The sequence below is a fragment of the Poecilia reticulata genome, chromosome 12 (genome assembly GCF_904066995.2).
Source record: "Poecilia reticulata chromosome 12, P_reticulata-male-v2, whole genome shotgun sequence".
In the NCBI taxonomy this organism is placed as follows: domain Eukaryota; kingdom Metazoa; phylum Chordata; class Actinopteri; order Cyprinodontiformes; family Poeciliidae; genus Poecilia; species Poecilia reticulata.
This window is the reverse complement of record NC_088841.1, coordinates 12,631,902-12,649,646: the sequence shown is the minus strand read 5'-3', so window position 1 is coordinate 12,649,646 and position 17,745 is coordinate 12,631,902. Positions and strand designations below refer to the sequence as shown.

General features: G+C 38.5%; 1 protein-coding gene across 5 annotated transcripts in view; it reads left to right on the top strand.

Moving 5' to 3' along the window:
- Positions 1-17,745, top strand: part of nup214 (nucleoporin 214) — a 34,751-nt gene that overhangs the window by 9,315 nt on the left and 7,691 nt on the right. For 3 of the 5 annotated variants that reach the window (XM_008424408.3, XM_008424411.3, XM_008424413.3), the window contains 20 exons: positions 124-247; positions 5,775-5,933; positions 6,714-7,146; positions 7,254-7,381; positions 7,510-7,598; positions 8,680-8,763; positions 9,683-9,832; positions 10,243-10,401; positions 10,533-10,636; positions 10,725-10,907; positions 11,745-11,833; positions 11,911-11,997; positions 12,164-12,454; positions 12,606-12,773; positions 14,151-14,262; positions 14,634-14,685; positions 15,312-15,381; positions 15,570-15,654; positions 15,749-15,801; positions 15,894-17,414. In XM_008424408.3, coding sequence (XP_008422630.2) covers positions 124-247; positions 5,775-5,933; positions 6,714-7,146; positions 7,254-7,381; positions 7,510-7,598; positions 8,680-8,763; positions 9,683-9,832; positions 10,243-10,401; positions 10,533-10,636; positions 10,725-10,907; positions 11,745-11,833; positions 11,911-11,997; positions 12,164-12,454; positions 12,606-12,773; positions 14,151-14,262; positions 14,634-14,685; positions 15,312-15,381; positions 15,570-15,654; positions 15,749-15,801; positions 15,894-17,414 — 4,141 coding nt within the window. The remainder of the gene's footprint in view (positions 1-123; positions 248-5,774; positions 5,934-6,713; positions 7,147-7,253; positions 7,382-7,509; positions 7,599-8,679; positions 8,764-9,682; positions 9,833-10,242; positions 10,402-10,532; positions 10,637-10,724; positions 10,908-11,744; positions 11,834-11,910; positions 11,998-12,163; positions 12,455-12,605; positions 12,774-14,150; positions 14,263-14,633; positions 14,686-15,311; positions 15,382-15,569; positions 15,655-15,748; positions 15,802-15,893; positions 17,415-17,745) is intronic. The other 2 variants (XM_008424410.3, XM_008424409.3) reach the window with 2 other exon arrangements.

Here is a 17,745-nt window from a genome sequence, read left to right as displayed (position 1 = left end):
AGTAGAGTTAACATCTACAATATCTGTCTAGATTTCCTAAATTAGAAATGAGGATTTAGCATGATGAGTTGCGAGAACTTGCTAATAATGATTTGTACTTTGTTCTGATGCTTGTTGTTGTAGATGTGGGAGGTTTGGCTTCTAGAAGATGCTAGTAGAGCAGAACTTCCAGTGACCGAAACGAATGACGACACGCTGCCTCTTGGCTTAGCTATAGACTACACAAGCCAGCAGGAGATCCAAATCAGTAAGTGTGGTAAACGTCTAGATTAGTTCTTATCTAGACTAAGCGAAAAGTATTATCCTTTAAAATTTATAGAAATTAAATTTGCTTATTTAAATTAGATTGAATAAATAAAAGAAAAATACAGTTTTCACAGTACAAATCTGAAATCCTTTAGAAACCTAACTTATTTAACAAGGTGAGAAGGACTTTTCAAAAGACCGGGCCTGTAGGAAAATACTTACAAATCCACAGATTTGCAGAGGAAAGTAAAATGTACGATTAAATTCTAATTCTAAATATAATTTGAAGCTGATAATGCTTGAGTTCAGTTGACTTCATGCTAATGTAGTCCAGTTTAAACCTAAAAACAACATATGATGTTGTTTATTCCTATAATCACACTTCCTAAATGTTGTCACACTGAAGATATGAACTTTTGCTGTTTGATCTTTTTTCTTGATTGATTTGAACTGTGTTGAATACACCTCACCTCCACATCTCTGTGAAGTCAATGTACTGTGGTATTTAGTAGAAAGCAATTGGCATGCGCTAATTGCCGCACTAATACAGACACACATTATTTCCAAACCACTGTTAAATTTATTTTCATTTTGCTGCTATTATAGTTACAGTTACACATTTCTGTCACGAATAAATCAGGTGCACATTAATATGACTACATCATTGGAGGAAAGCATCATTAAGGGGGAAGCTGATATTGTTACTTTTATTTCCCTATTTTTAAGCAGATGAAGCACAATTGAAAAGTTGTGTTATTAAACTAAATCAAAACACATTCTCAGGACTTAAAGAGCTCCGGCCAGGGGCCGGATTTCCGGCTTTTGACCAAACTTCCGCCTCAACCAAACTGTAGTCTCCCGGACCTTTCTAGACGGGAATGTGTCTTCGGCGATACATCTAAATTTGCAGTATCGTAATTCCGCCACACGTAGCGCTATCTGAAAAATTCCAACGGTTGCTGAAAGGGGAGAAATTGCACTTTCCAGCAAATATCGGGTTAATACGGCAACTTCGCAGCTGCAGAGAGTGTAATTAATCCCGAGGGCAGGAGGGCACTTGTTTAATAGACAGTAAATTGCGAAAATAACTTGCTGGATATTGAAAGTTCCGGTTGTTATGGATACATGGGTAAGTAAATCATCTCACAGGACATTTAAAGAACTACTTTCAATTAAAATAAGGAAGATTTATTTAGTCAGACGTTTGAAACTTAGGCGTAAAGAGCTCCGTCTGGGGGCCAGACTTTAAAGCAAAGCGAGCATTGGACCAAACGGCCCCCCTCAACTAAACTGTAGATAATAGACAAAGATGTCTGCCAATCAGATTTCTAGCTCTCGTGTTCTTGACCAATGACTGTAAAACGGTTTGTAGAAAAGCAGTGCATGCGTTCGATTCGGCGGTTAAATCAAATGCGATATGAAAGAAGATGGAGTTTGTCTCACCCGGTAAAGAAACGCGTTTAGTTGGGAAAGGAATTAAAAACAAGTGGCCCTGGGCATGACTAGAAGAGGACAAGACGAGAAGTTGGCGGACATTTTTACAAAAGGGGGGCGCTGGGATTCCTTTGGGGACGTTTGGTCGAAGGTAAACTTTACACCTTAAATGCACAACAATGCCAGTTTAGACTTTGAGCAACTTGGTAAAACTGTATTGTGTAACATTAAATCATGCCTAGCTGCAACTGTATCGATGGCAGCTCTTCTTCTATTTGTAGCTTTTGGCGCAGCTCCTCTCCTGCTAGTAGCTTCACCATCAGGTCAGCATTACACAGGCTGATGACGTTGCTGTGATTCACTTTGTCTGGTGTCTGATTTTTTAATATTTTATGTTTTATTGAGGATTTTTGTACATATGTTTTAGCAGTTCTGTGATGTCAAAGGAGCAACTTATATTAAGTGTTTTATTGTCCGTCTGTTTGCTGCCCGCTTCCATGGAAGGACAACAGAAAATCGCTCTTATAAACATGTAATTGCTAAAATCACGATACCCTGACTTTGTATCACTCAGAAAAATAAACCCATTTAAATAAAGAAGTCCCTCCATGGGTGATACCACGATAGAGAGCGTTCATTGTATAGCGTTAACACGGTGCTGTAAGTGGTCCGGAATGAAACGGGGGTGATGGAACAACAAAGCACTTTTAAATTTCAATAATCAAAATACCGAAATTGTTTCCGTTGTTTTAAAAGGTTTATGTCAGTCTGGTTTTCCCCATCGATACGCCCTGCACCTTTGGGGGTAAAAAAAAAAACGAAGCGCACATTGGCAAAACTCTGAAACAGGAGAAGTGTTACATAAAACGGAGCGACGAACTAGATGTGAATTATGGCATAAAAACAGAGAATCCGACGCTGAACAGTGAAAAATCAACACATGATGTAAAACATATGATGATTATGCAGCGCAGCAGGTGATGAGTAAAGATTACTTGATGGTGAGCATCAATAAACGATCAAATAAATCTAGCAACAGGAAAGAAACTAAAGTGGACATAGCAATAAACCGAGAGGATAAAACTAATCAAAGGAAACTAAATAGAAATTAATGAAGAACAAAATGCAAGAATAAACTAAGAAACTAAAGTAAATACAGAGGAATAAACTGGTGTGGCAAGACCTTTCGAGCAATAATTGTTTATTCCTGTATGGCAAGAATAAACAGACACTATTTCCAGATAAAAGGTAAAATTATATTGTTGAAGTGCCATGGGTTTAAGACCATATCTAGTACTGAGAATAAATATATCTTACAAACCATAACAGTAAATAACTGATCACTTATTTATGTTTTAATTAGATTTGATATGAAATAAATATGTTAGTGTTAATGTCATGAGGCTGATGACTCCATGACACTTTCAATTTGACTCATTAAGATTTGATTAAGAACCAGATTTGTTTTTGTAATTTCTGTCCAGTAAAACTATTAATCTATAAATCAATAGACAGGTCTATATAAAGATATAATCAATGTTTCTGTCTCATATTTGTATGGCATTAAAAGGACCTGGAACTTTTATTTTTCCAATGAAAGCTCTGGTTAGCACAGTAAATGCCATGTGGGTGAAATTTTATAGATGATGCTCTGATGTCCCATTCTCCTGAAGGCAGCACAAAGCTGCACTTCCAGAAACCAACAGAAAGACTGAAGAGAAGAAGAGCTATGATTAATGTAGTTACAGTTCTATCCATCCATTTTGTTTTGAGTTGAAATGTACTGAAATCTTATTTAAGTTTGAGTGTTTAGCTTCTTAATTGTATTTTTAGAAGCAATTGTTGCACTATTCAAAGACACTTTTTATTAAACTGTGGCAATAGCAACACTATAGTAAATTTCTATCATAACTATAAGTTTCAGGCTCGGGATTTTTTTTACTTTAAGCCCTGCATTCTAGACTGTTTTGTTTACTGCATTGCAGAAAGACTGATGTGTCAAATATGCAGTGTTGAATTGTACATTCTCTATTGAGTAGGTGGCAATCTGTAACGTAAAAATGAATTTAGGGTGGAATTTTTCTAGAATTAGATTTATTTAAAAAGTGGATTTGTGTTGATAACAAAGAAGAAAATCTTTATTTGGGCAACTCCACAGACAGTGGCTTGCATTTCAGATTTGTCTAAAGGCTGCACAAAGCAACAATAGAGTGGAGAACTCTCTAAACAAGCAGAATCACGTCTCACGATGGGTGTTCATCTGCCTTGATCGTCTGGAGGTTGACAGTGTAGAAAAGGCACACAAACAAACAGGAAAAAAAAAATAATCACAGAAACAATGGCGTTTACTAACAGAAAAAAACAAAGAGGAGAGGTTCTCAGACTCTATTGTTGCGTCTCCCCATTGTCTCGTGGCCTCTCAGAAGTGACATGGCCAGACGTAACAATCAAACGATCAAAAAGGAAAGTTTCAAGGCCGTTCTTAAAGGCGATGGTCGTGTCAATGAAGCGACCATTTGTTTCACAAGTCAATCTGCAAAAGCCGCCGCCTGTTGCTCTCGTCTTAGAAACTGCAAACTGTTTTCATTCCATTTCATCTCGATTCATCTCTCGTGCAGCAATCCATCGCCTCTTTGTTTCATCTTGGAAATGTTTTTGCTGAACACACCTCTATTGATCAGATGAAACCGAAATCCATCAGGCTGCTTTGTGTGCGCAGCATCCACTGCAGTGCTCCGTTGCAGCGTGTGTAAAGAATAGTGATAAGCTACCCGTCTCAGTGCACTGTTTCATCCTGGCCGGCCCAGTCTGGCAGACACGCACGTAGAGTTGCTGTTGCTGTCTAGTCACATCTCTCCTCGTTCACGTCAAGAACTTCCTCCCTGTTAAGGAAAAGAACTGCAATTTGAGCAACATTATGACATGATTGTAGGCTCATCAAAACTTTGATCTATAGAGAGGCATTAGGTAGGGCAGAGCAAGAAGGGAGTGGGAGGAGGAGAGGGAGGGGAGTAACTGCGGAGTTATCTGGGGAGAACAAATGTACTCATTAAAATGGCTCAGACAAGCTATAGGACCAAAACAAACAACAAAGCCCAGACGATCCTAATGCAGAATACTGATGAGGTCTACTGTGCTTGTTTTTGTTGTTTCCATTTCACCCTTTTGCCTCCCAAATAGCTTAAAATGTGCTTTTGTAATCCAAAATGGTATGAATTCTTTCAACCGTGGTTAAAGTATTTAGTCTACGTTGCATGCAAAATGCAAGATGATTTTGAATATCCAAGTGCAACTATGTGAAAAATCTGAAAAAGAGCAGTAAATGTTGTGATCTCCTGAGTTTTACACTCTTTCCTGATCTGTGAGCATTAATATACATTTTGACATAAGCATATTAATATGTGTTATATGAATCCCGAATTTTGATCCTTTAATCTTGATTTCTGACATTTGGGCTGCAGCCAGCACCGTGCAAGATTTTCGTAAGTGTAGAGAAGTGGGTGTGAGGAGCAGCAAAGGTTTGAAGGTTTGGCAAGAAGAGAGATACAGTGGGCTGTATTTTACACAATCAAGCATCTTAAGGTTTTTTTTTGTTGTTGTTTTTTTAAGCACGACTTGAGTGCCTTTTTAAGCTAAACACTAGGCGGAAGGAGGCAAGGTCGTAAGATGAGTGTGCTGCTAACATATGAGCAAATGTTCTCATGAATTTTACACTTAAGGTGACAAAGAGCAGTCTGTCTTCATTCCGCACACAGCAAGAAAAACAGCTCTCACTTTCGCTTGTAAAAGTGATTAGAGTAAAGCACAAATAATTTCTCTTGCAAATCCATATAAATGTCCATATTTGATTGGATCTTTAATTTATTGATGCTTCAGAGTGTTCCCTTGCCAAAGAGCTGTAAAGATTCCCCCTGACTGCTTGATTAGTGAAATGATGCTAAATACAGTGATGACGATGAGTCGGAGTGGGCTCTACATCTGAGACCGAAAGTGTTGTTTAAGAAACGTTTGATTATTTTTGTTAAATTAAAACATCTTTTGTGGCCGTACGTTTTGTAGAACAAACATTAATATCATTCTCTGTCTTCCCAAAGCTGACGAGAAGACTTTGCCTCCAGCTCCGACAATGCTAATGCTGTCCACAGAGGGAGTACTCTGCCCATTTGCGCTTCTCAATCTGAATCCTGGGGTTAAGCAGCTGGTCTCACCATTTAATACCATCACCTTGGAAGGAGAGAGGCAGCCAAATCCAGGTAAGACTTTTTGGGAACTGGCCCTATTTGTGCTTGGATTCATTATTTCTTCCATTTCTCATGAGAAGGTTCTCTCTTTCTCTTTTTCTTTTTTTTTTTTTTTCCAATTTCCCACATGACGTTTGAAGTGGGTGTTACTGAAACATTTTTCAAGCTATTATTTTGAGTTGTTTCAAAGATGACCTTTGATAAAATCAAAAAAAAGTAATCTCCTACACACAGATGTTTACTGGAACCTTAACACTTTTTTTTTACACTAGACATACTAAACATTGTTTTAAATTGTCACTCATCACATTTTCTTGAATTAGTTTCTTTCCATTAAGAATTTTAGATCTTCCACAGATTTAAACATTAACAATCATAGATTTAAACAGTATTATATAAGCACTACATAAATAAACTGAATTGAATTGAAAGTTTTTCCTAAATTTCTGCAATAAAACGACAGCAACATATAGCTACACTTTTTGGATTGATTAATTGATTGATTGGTGGCCTCAGCCTGTTGTTCAATCCAAGAATGATGTCTGTATTAGGCCCAATAATTTTGTTGGATTAAGTTGACCACATCTCTAAACTTTATGGATTTTGTCACATCTTTTATTAAATGCATCCAATTATTGTACAACTGTAAATGAAAGTTTGTGTCTTGGGTCAATTATTATCAAATTTAATCTAAAAGTTCTCATTTACATATAGATAATTCAGCTTGTGAAGAGATGCACTACAAGTGTTTTTTTTTTTTTTGTTGTTTTTTTTGTTTTTTTCTATGCACAGGCTCCTCGGCAGCCCAACCAGCCAAAACCGCTGCCTCGGCTGGATATGCTCCAACAGCATTCTCAAACATTGCTCTTGCGTCCGTCTCTTCTGCCTCATCTGCTCCTCCTGCGTCTTCCTCGGCTGTCCCGTTTAGTTTTGTTCCTGCAGTTCCCGTGTCATCCTCTTCATCAGAATTTACTTTCTCAGTTCCAACCACCCATGCCACCTCCACTGTCCCTCCTGCTTTCTCCCTTGGGGGATCTGGACCTTTCAGCTCAGTGTCCTCAAACTTCTCTTTTGCTTCCAAACCTCCGTCTGAAACTCCCTCTGCTGCTTCAGCATTTTCATTCAGCACCCCTTCCATAAAACCCGCAGCAGCAGCTCCAGCATCGACACCTCAGAGCCTCCCTGCTGCCTCCCTTCCTTCTGTCAAATTAAATCTAAACGACAGGTACTCGACTTTTTTATTATTTGTTTTATTTCTCCTTTTACTGAAGCTTTCTTTTTACATTTCAGCATGAATATAGAGATGCAAAAGTTATTCTTTTTTTTCTTTAGATTTACATCAGGGGAGAGCCCAGCACCAGCTTTCTCCTTTAATTCCACACTTCCCAAGGCTGCCGTCGCCTCTTCCAGTGCAGCAAGGACCCTTTCATTCCCAGCCACCAAGCCTCCAGTTGTATTGAGTAAGGAGATGTTCGCAAACATGATTTTTTTATTTTTTTTTAAAGAAAAAAATAAATAAAAGCTTAAATTTAAACTACAATATTCCTAGTATGGGTTGTTGTTTTTAATCTATTAATTGTTTTGTCAGCCCCAGTGCGCCCAGTCCAGATGGGCACACCTCCCACAGCTGTCCAGAAACCAGCTCCTACTACACCAGGGCGTTCCCAACCTCCACAGGTACTTGTTTTTGTTGTAAAGCTCAGGCTTTGTAGAGGTTGACTTTTTGCTTTGCCCAAAATTATGTCATGTCTCTTTGACTGAATACTTAATAAAAATAATTATAGAAAAAAAAATCTATAAAATGTAGAGACCGCTTTTGCAAAATTTGAATGACCTAAAGTATTTTATCACCGTTTAAGCATGTAAACAGTCCTTCAGAACCGTTGAATTTGCTCAAGTTTTGGAGGCATCAGTTGTTTTGTAAGTTATATGGTCTAAAGAAGCACCAGAGCCCGTACTCTCGAAGATTCTTGCAAAATTATAATTCTTGTCGACGAGTCCTGGCTCAAGAGTGATTCAGTCAGCTGCTGAGAGTGACTCAGATATTCCTCTCTCAGTGAGGAGGTGTAGTTGACCCCTGTTGTTAGGCGTGACACCGTCTTCTAGGGACTGCCAACCTTTCATGTGGTCTGTTTTTGCAGTCGTTGCCTATTAGCCATGTTGTAAAAGCAGAAATAAGTTTGGCAGTTTTTTCTGCCTTGTTGCTGTAGAATTGCTGGCTAATTTTATTACCATTTGGTGTCCAGTTTATTTTCCCACTTCTGTCTTACATTTAACGGTGTACAGCTCCGTGTAAACCAGATATTGGAGCAGCTGTGCAGATATACTAATATGCTTAGATACAGATGTTTCACAAAAAACCTTCGATTAAAGTACAAAACTGGTTTGAAGTTGCATCTTTTTTAAGGAATAAAGGAGAAGGCTGAAAACTAACAGTGCTTAATCCCTTTTGTCAGTCCAGATGTGATCAGTGAAGTGATTTTTAGTGAAGCTTAATTCAGAAGATTCAGCTGTTACAAAACCTTGATTTTAGTGGTTGCCTCTAGCAACAAAATAATACTGTCACAAAGGCAAGAAAAGTGAAACTATAATGGATTTTGTCAAATAGTTTTTTTGTTTTCTTTTTTTTACTTAAACTGCAGTGTATAAGTAAAAAACTTAGTTTTTTTTACTTATACACTGCAGTTTTTTAACACTGCAAGAGGCTTTGGAGGCAAGAGGCTGCAAATAATCATTTCTTGATATTATCATTATTCAGGCAACAGTTGGCATGAAGAGCCTGGAGAAGCAGCTGCAGCAGAAGAAAGAATCTGATCCCATTATGACTGGTATTTTGGAGGAGGTAAGATGCATCCTCCTGCTAATGCTGACATGTTCGAGGGTTCACTTCTTTATTGGTGACATTGCTGTTGCCCAAACAATTTAAGCTACTATTCAAACCTGGTCTGATTTTTTTTAAATTTATTTTATTTTATTGGCAGGATCATTAAGTGGAGCTAATCTCTTATGTGAAAAATAACAGTGGGTTACCTTTCACTTTTTAATAATGACTAGACTAAATAGATTCCTCTTGTAATTGCCTGTTATTATGTCAGTGAACAATTATTATATGCTGATAAAGTTTCAAAAATATGACCCATGTAGAATTATGAGTACCTTTCCACTCAAAACACTGATTATTTTAACTATATTAGTCAGAAAACATTGTGAACCTCATATTAAATCCCCAATTGCAATCATTTAAAAACAAAATACACAATTTTGTGGAAAGAGACCGAAGGCACAGTCTGAATTATTTTAACTGTGGATTATTGGAGCATTTTAGAAATGAACAAGAACCATAATATGAGCAGCTTTTGCAATTAAAATAAAACAAAAAACAACTTTAAAAAGTGCTGTTTTTGAACTAATGGAAATTAAAATGAAAGTAACATTTATGCCAAAGATGAGTGTAGGAAACATGCTATTGAGATTATAAATCACTGAGAACAGTTACAAAATGTGAGTTAAAATCAAGTAACAACGTTGGTAATAAACTTTGCAACATTAGGTAGCGAAAACTTAAAATGCTTTTTCTTTCATTTTTGTGCTTAAAGTCTTTTAGGATATAGTTATCAGCTTGTAAAGGAGTTTATACTCAAACGTTTTTGGAAAATCTGTAAATGATTCATAACATTGCTGAATTCTATAAATACATGTTGTAGATCTATAAACTGCTCTCGTACACAGTAGCAATGAAATGTTTTTGGCTTGTACATCAGATTGCACACTTCCAGAAGGAGCTAGACGACCTGAAATCGCGCAGCACGAAAGCCGACTTTAAGGTCGGTACTAACGACGAGATGAAGGACCTGAGAAAAGAATCTGAAGACCTTCACATCTTCACCCTGGAAATAAAAGAAACCACTGAGGTAACACTGTGTTTAATAAAAAAATTATTGCTCAAAAACCGCTTGAGTCGACCTAAAGCCACAAGCTCTAGCACAAATTTATTACACACACAACAAATGATAGTGGTTATAGTTATTTTTAAAGGGTCCTTTTGAGGAAAATATTTTAAGTGAATGTTTTGTTTTGCATTTTTTAACCTTGAAAGTATTTTGTAAAACATTGAATGTACTATTCATCAAAGCATACTGTAACATTTATTATTAATTACAAAATCAGACGCTGCCAGCGTCCTGGCAGGTCCACAGCAACTAAAAGATCCCTTTTTGTATTGATCTGTTTTCATAATCTTGATTTGCAAAAACACCAAGTGAAGACCAAGAAAATTTGTTGGAAGTTGACATCAATCATTTTCTTTCTTCTGATTTCAAAGTCTCTCCATGGGGACATTGGGACGCTGAAAACCACTTTAATTGAAGGTTTTGCCGGGGCAGAGGAAGCCAAAACGCAGAGCGAGTTGAGCAAAGACAAAAATTACAGACAGCTGCTGTACAAAAAGTCTCTAGATCCACGCAGCGAAGAACAGCTCAAGGTGAGATGTGCAGTAAAATATTAACTAATGTCACAGTTGTAGTAATACTAAGTATTTATGAGTCATGGAAAATAAAGACCTACATGTTTCCCTCCAAAAAATGTTGTGGATCTGTTTTTTTTCTAACTCAGGAGATTCGCAGACTTTACCAGTATGTCACTTGTGCTGTGGAAGACGTTAATGACGTCTTGGACGTGGAATGGGAAAAACACCTGGAGAAGAAGAAGAAGCAGAAGTGAGTCTAAAAGCCTAACAGATGGACCCCACCAGCATTTTTAAATATCTGAATACTGAGAATATTGTGTTTGTTTGTTTGTTTACAGACACATGGTTGTTCCTGGACGGGAGGGTTTGTTCACTACACTGTCCAACAACATCTACATCATCAACCAGCAAAAGAACCGGCTGAACCAGCTGGTTCAGGAGCTCACATCATTGCACCTATACAGTAAAAACACTGCTCCTTTCATTAGCCAGAACATTGCAACTGGATCTACAGCTGCTGGGTAAATAAAAGGACTGGGCCGAGAATTACGCATGTTTTTAATATATATTATCTGCAACATTTTATTGGTTCCGTATTTACATATAAAGAATTTGAATACTTTGCAAATCCATACAAGTGTCCAAAAACAGATGATTAAGAATGGAAAATGTTTTTATTTCCAGACTGCAATCACTATCAGGTTTTCCTGAAATATTACACAGTCTTTAAAATTGGCTCTTAATTTTAATGGTTTTGCTATTTTGGGAGTCCAAATACTTATCAAGTTGTGTGGACAGACTTTACTCTTAATAAACAAAGTTGTTTGAACTTAGAACAAAAAGTCATTGCTTCAGTTGTGCACTTTTTATGTTGTTTCTAAATTTCAGATGAAACTTCTCTGACTCCAAGTCAGAGGAAAGCCTCAAATTTGGACCCCAAAATATATTACTTTTCTCCAATGATTTCAGCTTCCATAAAGACCAACAATGCTTAATACCCTGGCCGATTTAAATGTAAACATTTACATTTAAATGTAGAAACAAACAAAACTTTGTTTCCGATAGAAAATGAAACCAGTTTCTCTCTAAAGATAATAAAAACCATTTGAGAGTTTCAGTTTTTGTTATGAAGTAGTGATGTATCCAAAAATGTTATCGTTCAGCATTCGGTTAAAAAAAATGTCAATCTCCTCAAACTTAACTTTATCACTGTTGTAAAGTTGTTTTAAAGGCTGACTTTTTAAAAAGATGTGTGTGTGTTTGTGTGTGTGTTTTGCTTTCTTACATCAGAGACATGTTGTGGTGTGGCTAAAAATAATTCTATCTAAATTATCTTTTTTTTCCCCCTGTTTTCATAGTTTTGAAAATGAGCTTGAGAGTTTAAAGGATGCATTCCTGAAAGCCAGGCTAGATGTTACTCCGCCTAAAGTCCAAGCCAAATCTTCAGGTATTGCCCAGTTTTTTTATATAAAGTCATGAACAATATTTGAATATTTTAAAACGCTGACATTGTGTTTTCATCAGCAGTCAAGATATCACCAGTTAAACAGTCCCAACTTCGCAATTTCCTCTCAAAGGGACAGATGCCTCCTGTACGCTCAACTGCACCAGGTACTTTCATTTTAGATATTTGCATGCGATTTAAAAATCTTTGCTTTATGTTAAAGTGTGAACAAACACCCAGACGTGTATAAGAATGAATAACTTTCAAACAGAGTGAAAAAATGACTTCAAAGTAATTGTTCTTTTTTTTTTAACTTTTTATCCCCCTTTGTAGCCAACTTGTCTCGCTCAGTGTTCCTTTCCCCGAAATACTACGAGGACCTGGACGATGCAAGCTCAACGTCCTCCCTGTCCCAGTCCTTGGAGCCTCACTTGGACCAGGAAGAGGAAGAACTACAACCACTACAGCCCCCAGCTGTGATGGCGTTATCCACCCCCCGCCATCCCACAGTTGTAAGGACCCCATCTATCCATCCAGGCTTCGGAGGCATTCAGTCCACCCCGCTACCAAAGATTCACTCGGCTCCATCTTTGGGTTTTGGACTGAGCCCTATTCCCAGTCCTGGTAATTATGTACTGCCTGCTTGTTATTGAGTTGAAATTGCTAATACAATAAACCAGATTCTTTTAGAGTTTTCCATCTTTCATTTAAAACTAGGCTGTCACATTTAACAGTAAAATCGCTTACCATCATATGTGCTGTTTCTATGTTTTAGTTCCAACCAATAAAATCAATCTCAGTGGGGCTGACAGCACTGCTCTTGCCACAAAGACGGTAAAACATGGCGCTCCTCCGGCAGAGAGAACTGTCCCTGTCACTATGTCTGCCCAGCAGGCTGCAGCCAATGCAGCCATGCGCAGACAAATGGCCAATCAGAAGACGGGTAGGTGGAACTTCTTGTATTGATGTCTTACCATCTTTAATCTATGCACTTTTTTTCTAATGAGACCAACAATTGTTTGCAGTTCTCCTTATGAGATTTCATTTCGTTTTACATTTAAATTTATTTGGGTTCACTTTAAAACAATAGGTCTTTGGGATTTCTTTCTCTCTAACTGGAACAACTCTTCCTTAGTTTTAAGTTTTTGCTTTCTCTTCTTGGACACTGCTTTCACATCTTAGGGAAAGGAAAATGAATGACCAATGCGATTTACACATCGATGATTTTGTGCTTGTACTCCATAGTGTATCAAAACTTGTTGCATTTTACTTAGTTTGTGTCAAGTTTTTCCTGTTCTAAATCATGACTTGGGTATTATCGTGGGTAATTTTTTTTATTACATATTTACACATGTTCTATATTGAAAAAGATAGTTCTTCTATGACACCCAGTTATTGAGCATGCATCCAGTATATTTTAGTACAGTAATATTGAACACTTAAGTACAAGTACTAAAACAATACTAAAGTTTGAGGAATTTCTTGTTTGACTGTGGAGTAAATGTCAAGCTCCATTTAATCTATTAAAGATCTTTGTGTTGACTTTATTACAATAGTTTAATGAAAATGACATCATTTAAAAAAAACACCATAATTAAATTATAGTATTTAGTCAGCTTAATTATAAGATATGGTTATACAATTCCCATAGTATATACAAATACATGACAATTACTGTTTTTCTCATCTATATTCAAATTGCAGCCTAAAAATGTGAAAATAAAAAAGTTCTTCAAAAAACTTTTTTTGACTTTCTTGAAGAAAAAGCAGCCTTCATGTGTGCAACTATCTCGACAAAGGCCAGAACAGCTTTATTGGTGATTAATGTTGTTTGATTAATTCATATTGGTGAATAATCCATTTAGTCTGTTTTTCAGGATCTGCCAGCATTATTAGTTTTATCTGTTTTGAGGGCTGACATTTCAGGCCCTAACAGATAACCAGGAAGTGCTTTAAAGCAGCAGAAACACCATTAACATAGAAGCTATTATGACACAAGCTGAGAATATTACTTAGATTTGTTTGAATTCTATTCAAAATTAATCCTTATTTATTCTGCACACTGAATATGTTCCAGTAGATCTATGATATATGAAATAGGAAATCTTTTACATCATGTTGCAATGCCTTTTTTAAATCACTAGAGGGAGACAATGGCTTGAAGACAAAACGCTCTAAATTGAACCTCTTCAAGCCCCAGACAATAACATCTGACACTGTTATTCCTCCAACAACTTAAATCATCACAGGAACATTTTTGATAGTTTAAACACCTTATAGACATTCATCCTGTACGATGTTGATGTTTTATGTCTTCCAGCTCCTGCTAACAGTTCCTTGACAGAGTCCACCTTAAAGACTGTTCCTCAGGTGGTCAACGTTCAGGAGCTCATTGAAAAAGGGCTGCCTGTTCAGGTTCCTTCCATCATTAGGTAGACGCTACTAATAATTTAGACCACATATACTTCTGGTGTCAGCTCCATGAATTTAAACAAGATAATTACTGGCAATCTAAATTAATAAAATTGTAAAATCTTGGATTTATGTTAAACAATGATGATCACTTTAAGTGGACTGACGGCAATAGCGGCAACGTTTACAGCATTGCATAGCAACTAATATTACAGTTTTCAGTGTTTTGTGTCTTTAAAAATTACTGATATTTTATTTTTGTTGTGCCTTTGACAAAACAAAAATATGGAGAATGACTGTTTTGTTATTAAAATGATTATTACGCTTAAAATAACCCAGGAACATATTTTGGTTTATACATTAACTCCCCTCTTCTGTTTTTCTTTCCCAGCTCTTCGGTGCCAGATCTCACAAATCAGGCTTTTGCCAACCAAGTGAAGCGAGTGAGTGTGAGCTGTGTTGTCCACACAACTTTTTTTTTTTTTCACCCACATGACACCTGTTTTTTTCCCCCCTAATAGACTGTCTCATAATAGTCACTCAACAAAATGTTTAAATGTACTTTTCTGGAAAATAAATTAGTTGGTTTGAAAATACTATAGCAGTACCCAAACTCATAGCCAAAAATAAGTAACTTCTGTATATGTTTTAGAGTTTTCAGGAGGGGTACTTTAGTGGAAAAAAAAAATCTGGTTTAATATATTTGAATCTGTGTCCTTGTACCTCTATACTGCATTAAATGTGCAAAAATCCTCTTGATTTCTGACAGTTTTTCCACTGAGGACAATTTTAACTGCATAGGTGAGAAATGTCTCGGGTTTCTCTCGTGTTGAGGCTACAAATTGCTGTTGGTTGACACAGTGGACCCTCCCACAAAAGCTGTTCTCGTACATTCCCAAAATAACCTAAACCTAAACAAGAACAACTCAAGCACATGCATACTATTTCGATTCCCCTCCATCTGCCTTAAGATAAAATTTAGTGAATAAGACGCAAATGTGGAAGTGTTCAAAGTTGCCTTTATTTGTTAGTTACATGTTTTCATTATGAATTCACTGTGTCTCGGCAGACTACCACCCCAGGGATTCAAAAGATTTCAAATGAAAGTACATACGGTCTACAGCCAGGCTTTGTTTTTGGTAAGTATCGATTAGTTACTCTGAGGACGTACAGCACGGTTGGAAATTTAATCTCATTGCCTGTCGAAAACGATCATATCAGTCCAAACTTTTCATCATTATATGTCCTCTCCTGCTTGTGATCTTTTTGGCTCTTTGTTATCCGACTTTGGTAGCTTTTTACTGACTTGATTAACTTTTTCCTGAAGGTCAGTCATCCAAAACAGATGTTTCTGGTGTTCCTGCTAGTTCTGTGGAGCCAAGCATCAGCAAACCATTTTCCTTCACACCGGGGTGAGTTAACGCCACTCATGAAAAGAGCAGCATGAGATTATCTATTACTGTCTTTGTTGAACAAGTTTACGTCACAACTTTGTTGCTTCTGCAGGTCAGCAGGGTTCCCTTTCCCTTCTATTTCACAAGGAGCTGGAATGACACAAGGTAAAGCCCCTTCAGTGACTTGGTATCAATAGCGTTAAATAATAGTTCGACATGTCCACATAGTTTCAGTTGTTTCTCCTTTTATTTCCCAGCAGTTAAAGATGTCAGTAAATTCTCTTTTGGTGGAAATGGCAAGATGGTATTTGGTCAGACGGCGGAAGAGCCGTTCTCTCTAACCCCAAAGTCTGTGGCATCTGGTATTGGCACTGGGTCTCCTACGCTGTCTTTAAGCACATCAGGTGAAGCAGCCAAACACAGCTCCCTCTCCACAGCCTTCAGGATGGAGCCACAACCACCGAAGACCTCTGGAGGAGAAACTCTCGGCTGTTTTTCTGGACTACGCGTTGGCCCGGGAGAAGAAGTCAAGGATACTGTAACAAAGCCAGCTGCTGCATTTACCTTTGGGGAACCTGGACTTGGCATTGGCAAGGGAGTACAATCATTCAGCTTTGTGCCAGGCCTCCAAAAGCCAGCTGAAGATTCTGGAACTACAGATTTGTCTAAGGGCGCCTCATCAAGCAGTTTGTTCAAGCCCCCTGAAACAAACTCCAAGCCAGCTTTCGCTCTTCCCCCGTCTAGCGCCGCACCTTCAGCCATGCCCACGTCTTTTAGTAGCCTTCTTGCAGGTTCTTCTGAGGAACCAAAAGCTCCCCCACAGCTCTCAGAACCTACACCACCCCCTGAAAAAGAACCAAGCACCACTGAACCTTTTGGGGAAAGCGCCAATCAGTCTGTGGCTCCAGAGCCTGCAGTGGATTCCTCATCCACACCTGCACCTCCTGCTCTGACAACTGCCACTACACAAGACCTTCCTTCTGCCAATGTTGCACCAGCTGAAGCAACTCCTCCACCAGCATCATTTGTGCCTTTCTCAACAGAAGCAACCCCATACCCCCCGTCCACTTCTTCTGTTTCCACTCCTGCTGCTCCCACCATGGCGCCGGTCTCCCAGGGAGCCCCACCAGGGTTCCAGGTTCCCATTTCCGAAAAACCAGGTTCCATTTTTACACAGCCTGCTCCTGCGCCAGCTGCTGCTCCTGTCCCTGTTCCTGTCCCTGCTCCAGCAACAACAGACAGCAGCTCTATTGGGGCCACACCAGTTATCAACACAGCTGCTCCCGCAGCCACAACTATCACCACTACAACCGTTACCCCTGCACCAATCACCACTGCCAACACTGTTTTTGGGCAGCCAGCTGCACCTCCAGCTTCCTCGGCCCCCTCGGCAACAGGATTTGGCTCGACTGGGTTTGGTGCTTCAACTGGGGCGGGTTTTAACAAATCCATGTTTGGGCAGAGTGGCTTCGGACAACCTGCTAGCAGCGCTGGATCATCTAGCGGCTTTTCTTTTACCCAGTCGGCATTTGGACCAAGCTCTAGCAGTGCAACAACTGGGGGAACGAATCTTTTTGGGGCTTCGACTGCTGGCAGTGCACATTCGTTCTCCTTCGGCAGTGGAAGCACCAACACAGCCAGCAGCACCGGGTCAGGGCTGTTCGGACAAAGCGCAGCCCCTGCGTTTGGTCAGAGCTCTGGGTTTGGGCAGCCATCAGGCTTTGGCAGTAACACCACCACATCCTCATCTTCAGGATTCAGTTTTGGTCAAACTTCAGGTGAGTGATCAGTAAATACCGTCTTGTTTGTCACCACAGTTTGTATATAACTCTAATAACTATTTCCTAGAACACATTTGATGATCTTTCCATTTATAACTCACTGGGTTTTAATTTTAGACCAGTTAGCCAGAAGCCATCTTGTTATTCAGAACCATAAAACAAAAAAGTTTTCTGAGCTGCATGGCTAAAAGCGGTAATATGACACTGTTGTATCTTCCGTTGTTGACGTTAACATCATCTGACACCTTATGAATAAAGATATGTACCCAAGAGCGATAAGCAGCTGGATGATGTGTGGTAAATGTCAACTTATCTGACCACCCTGCTC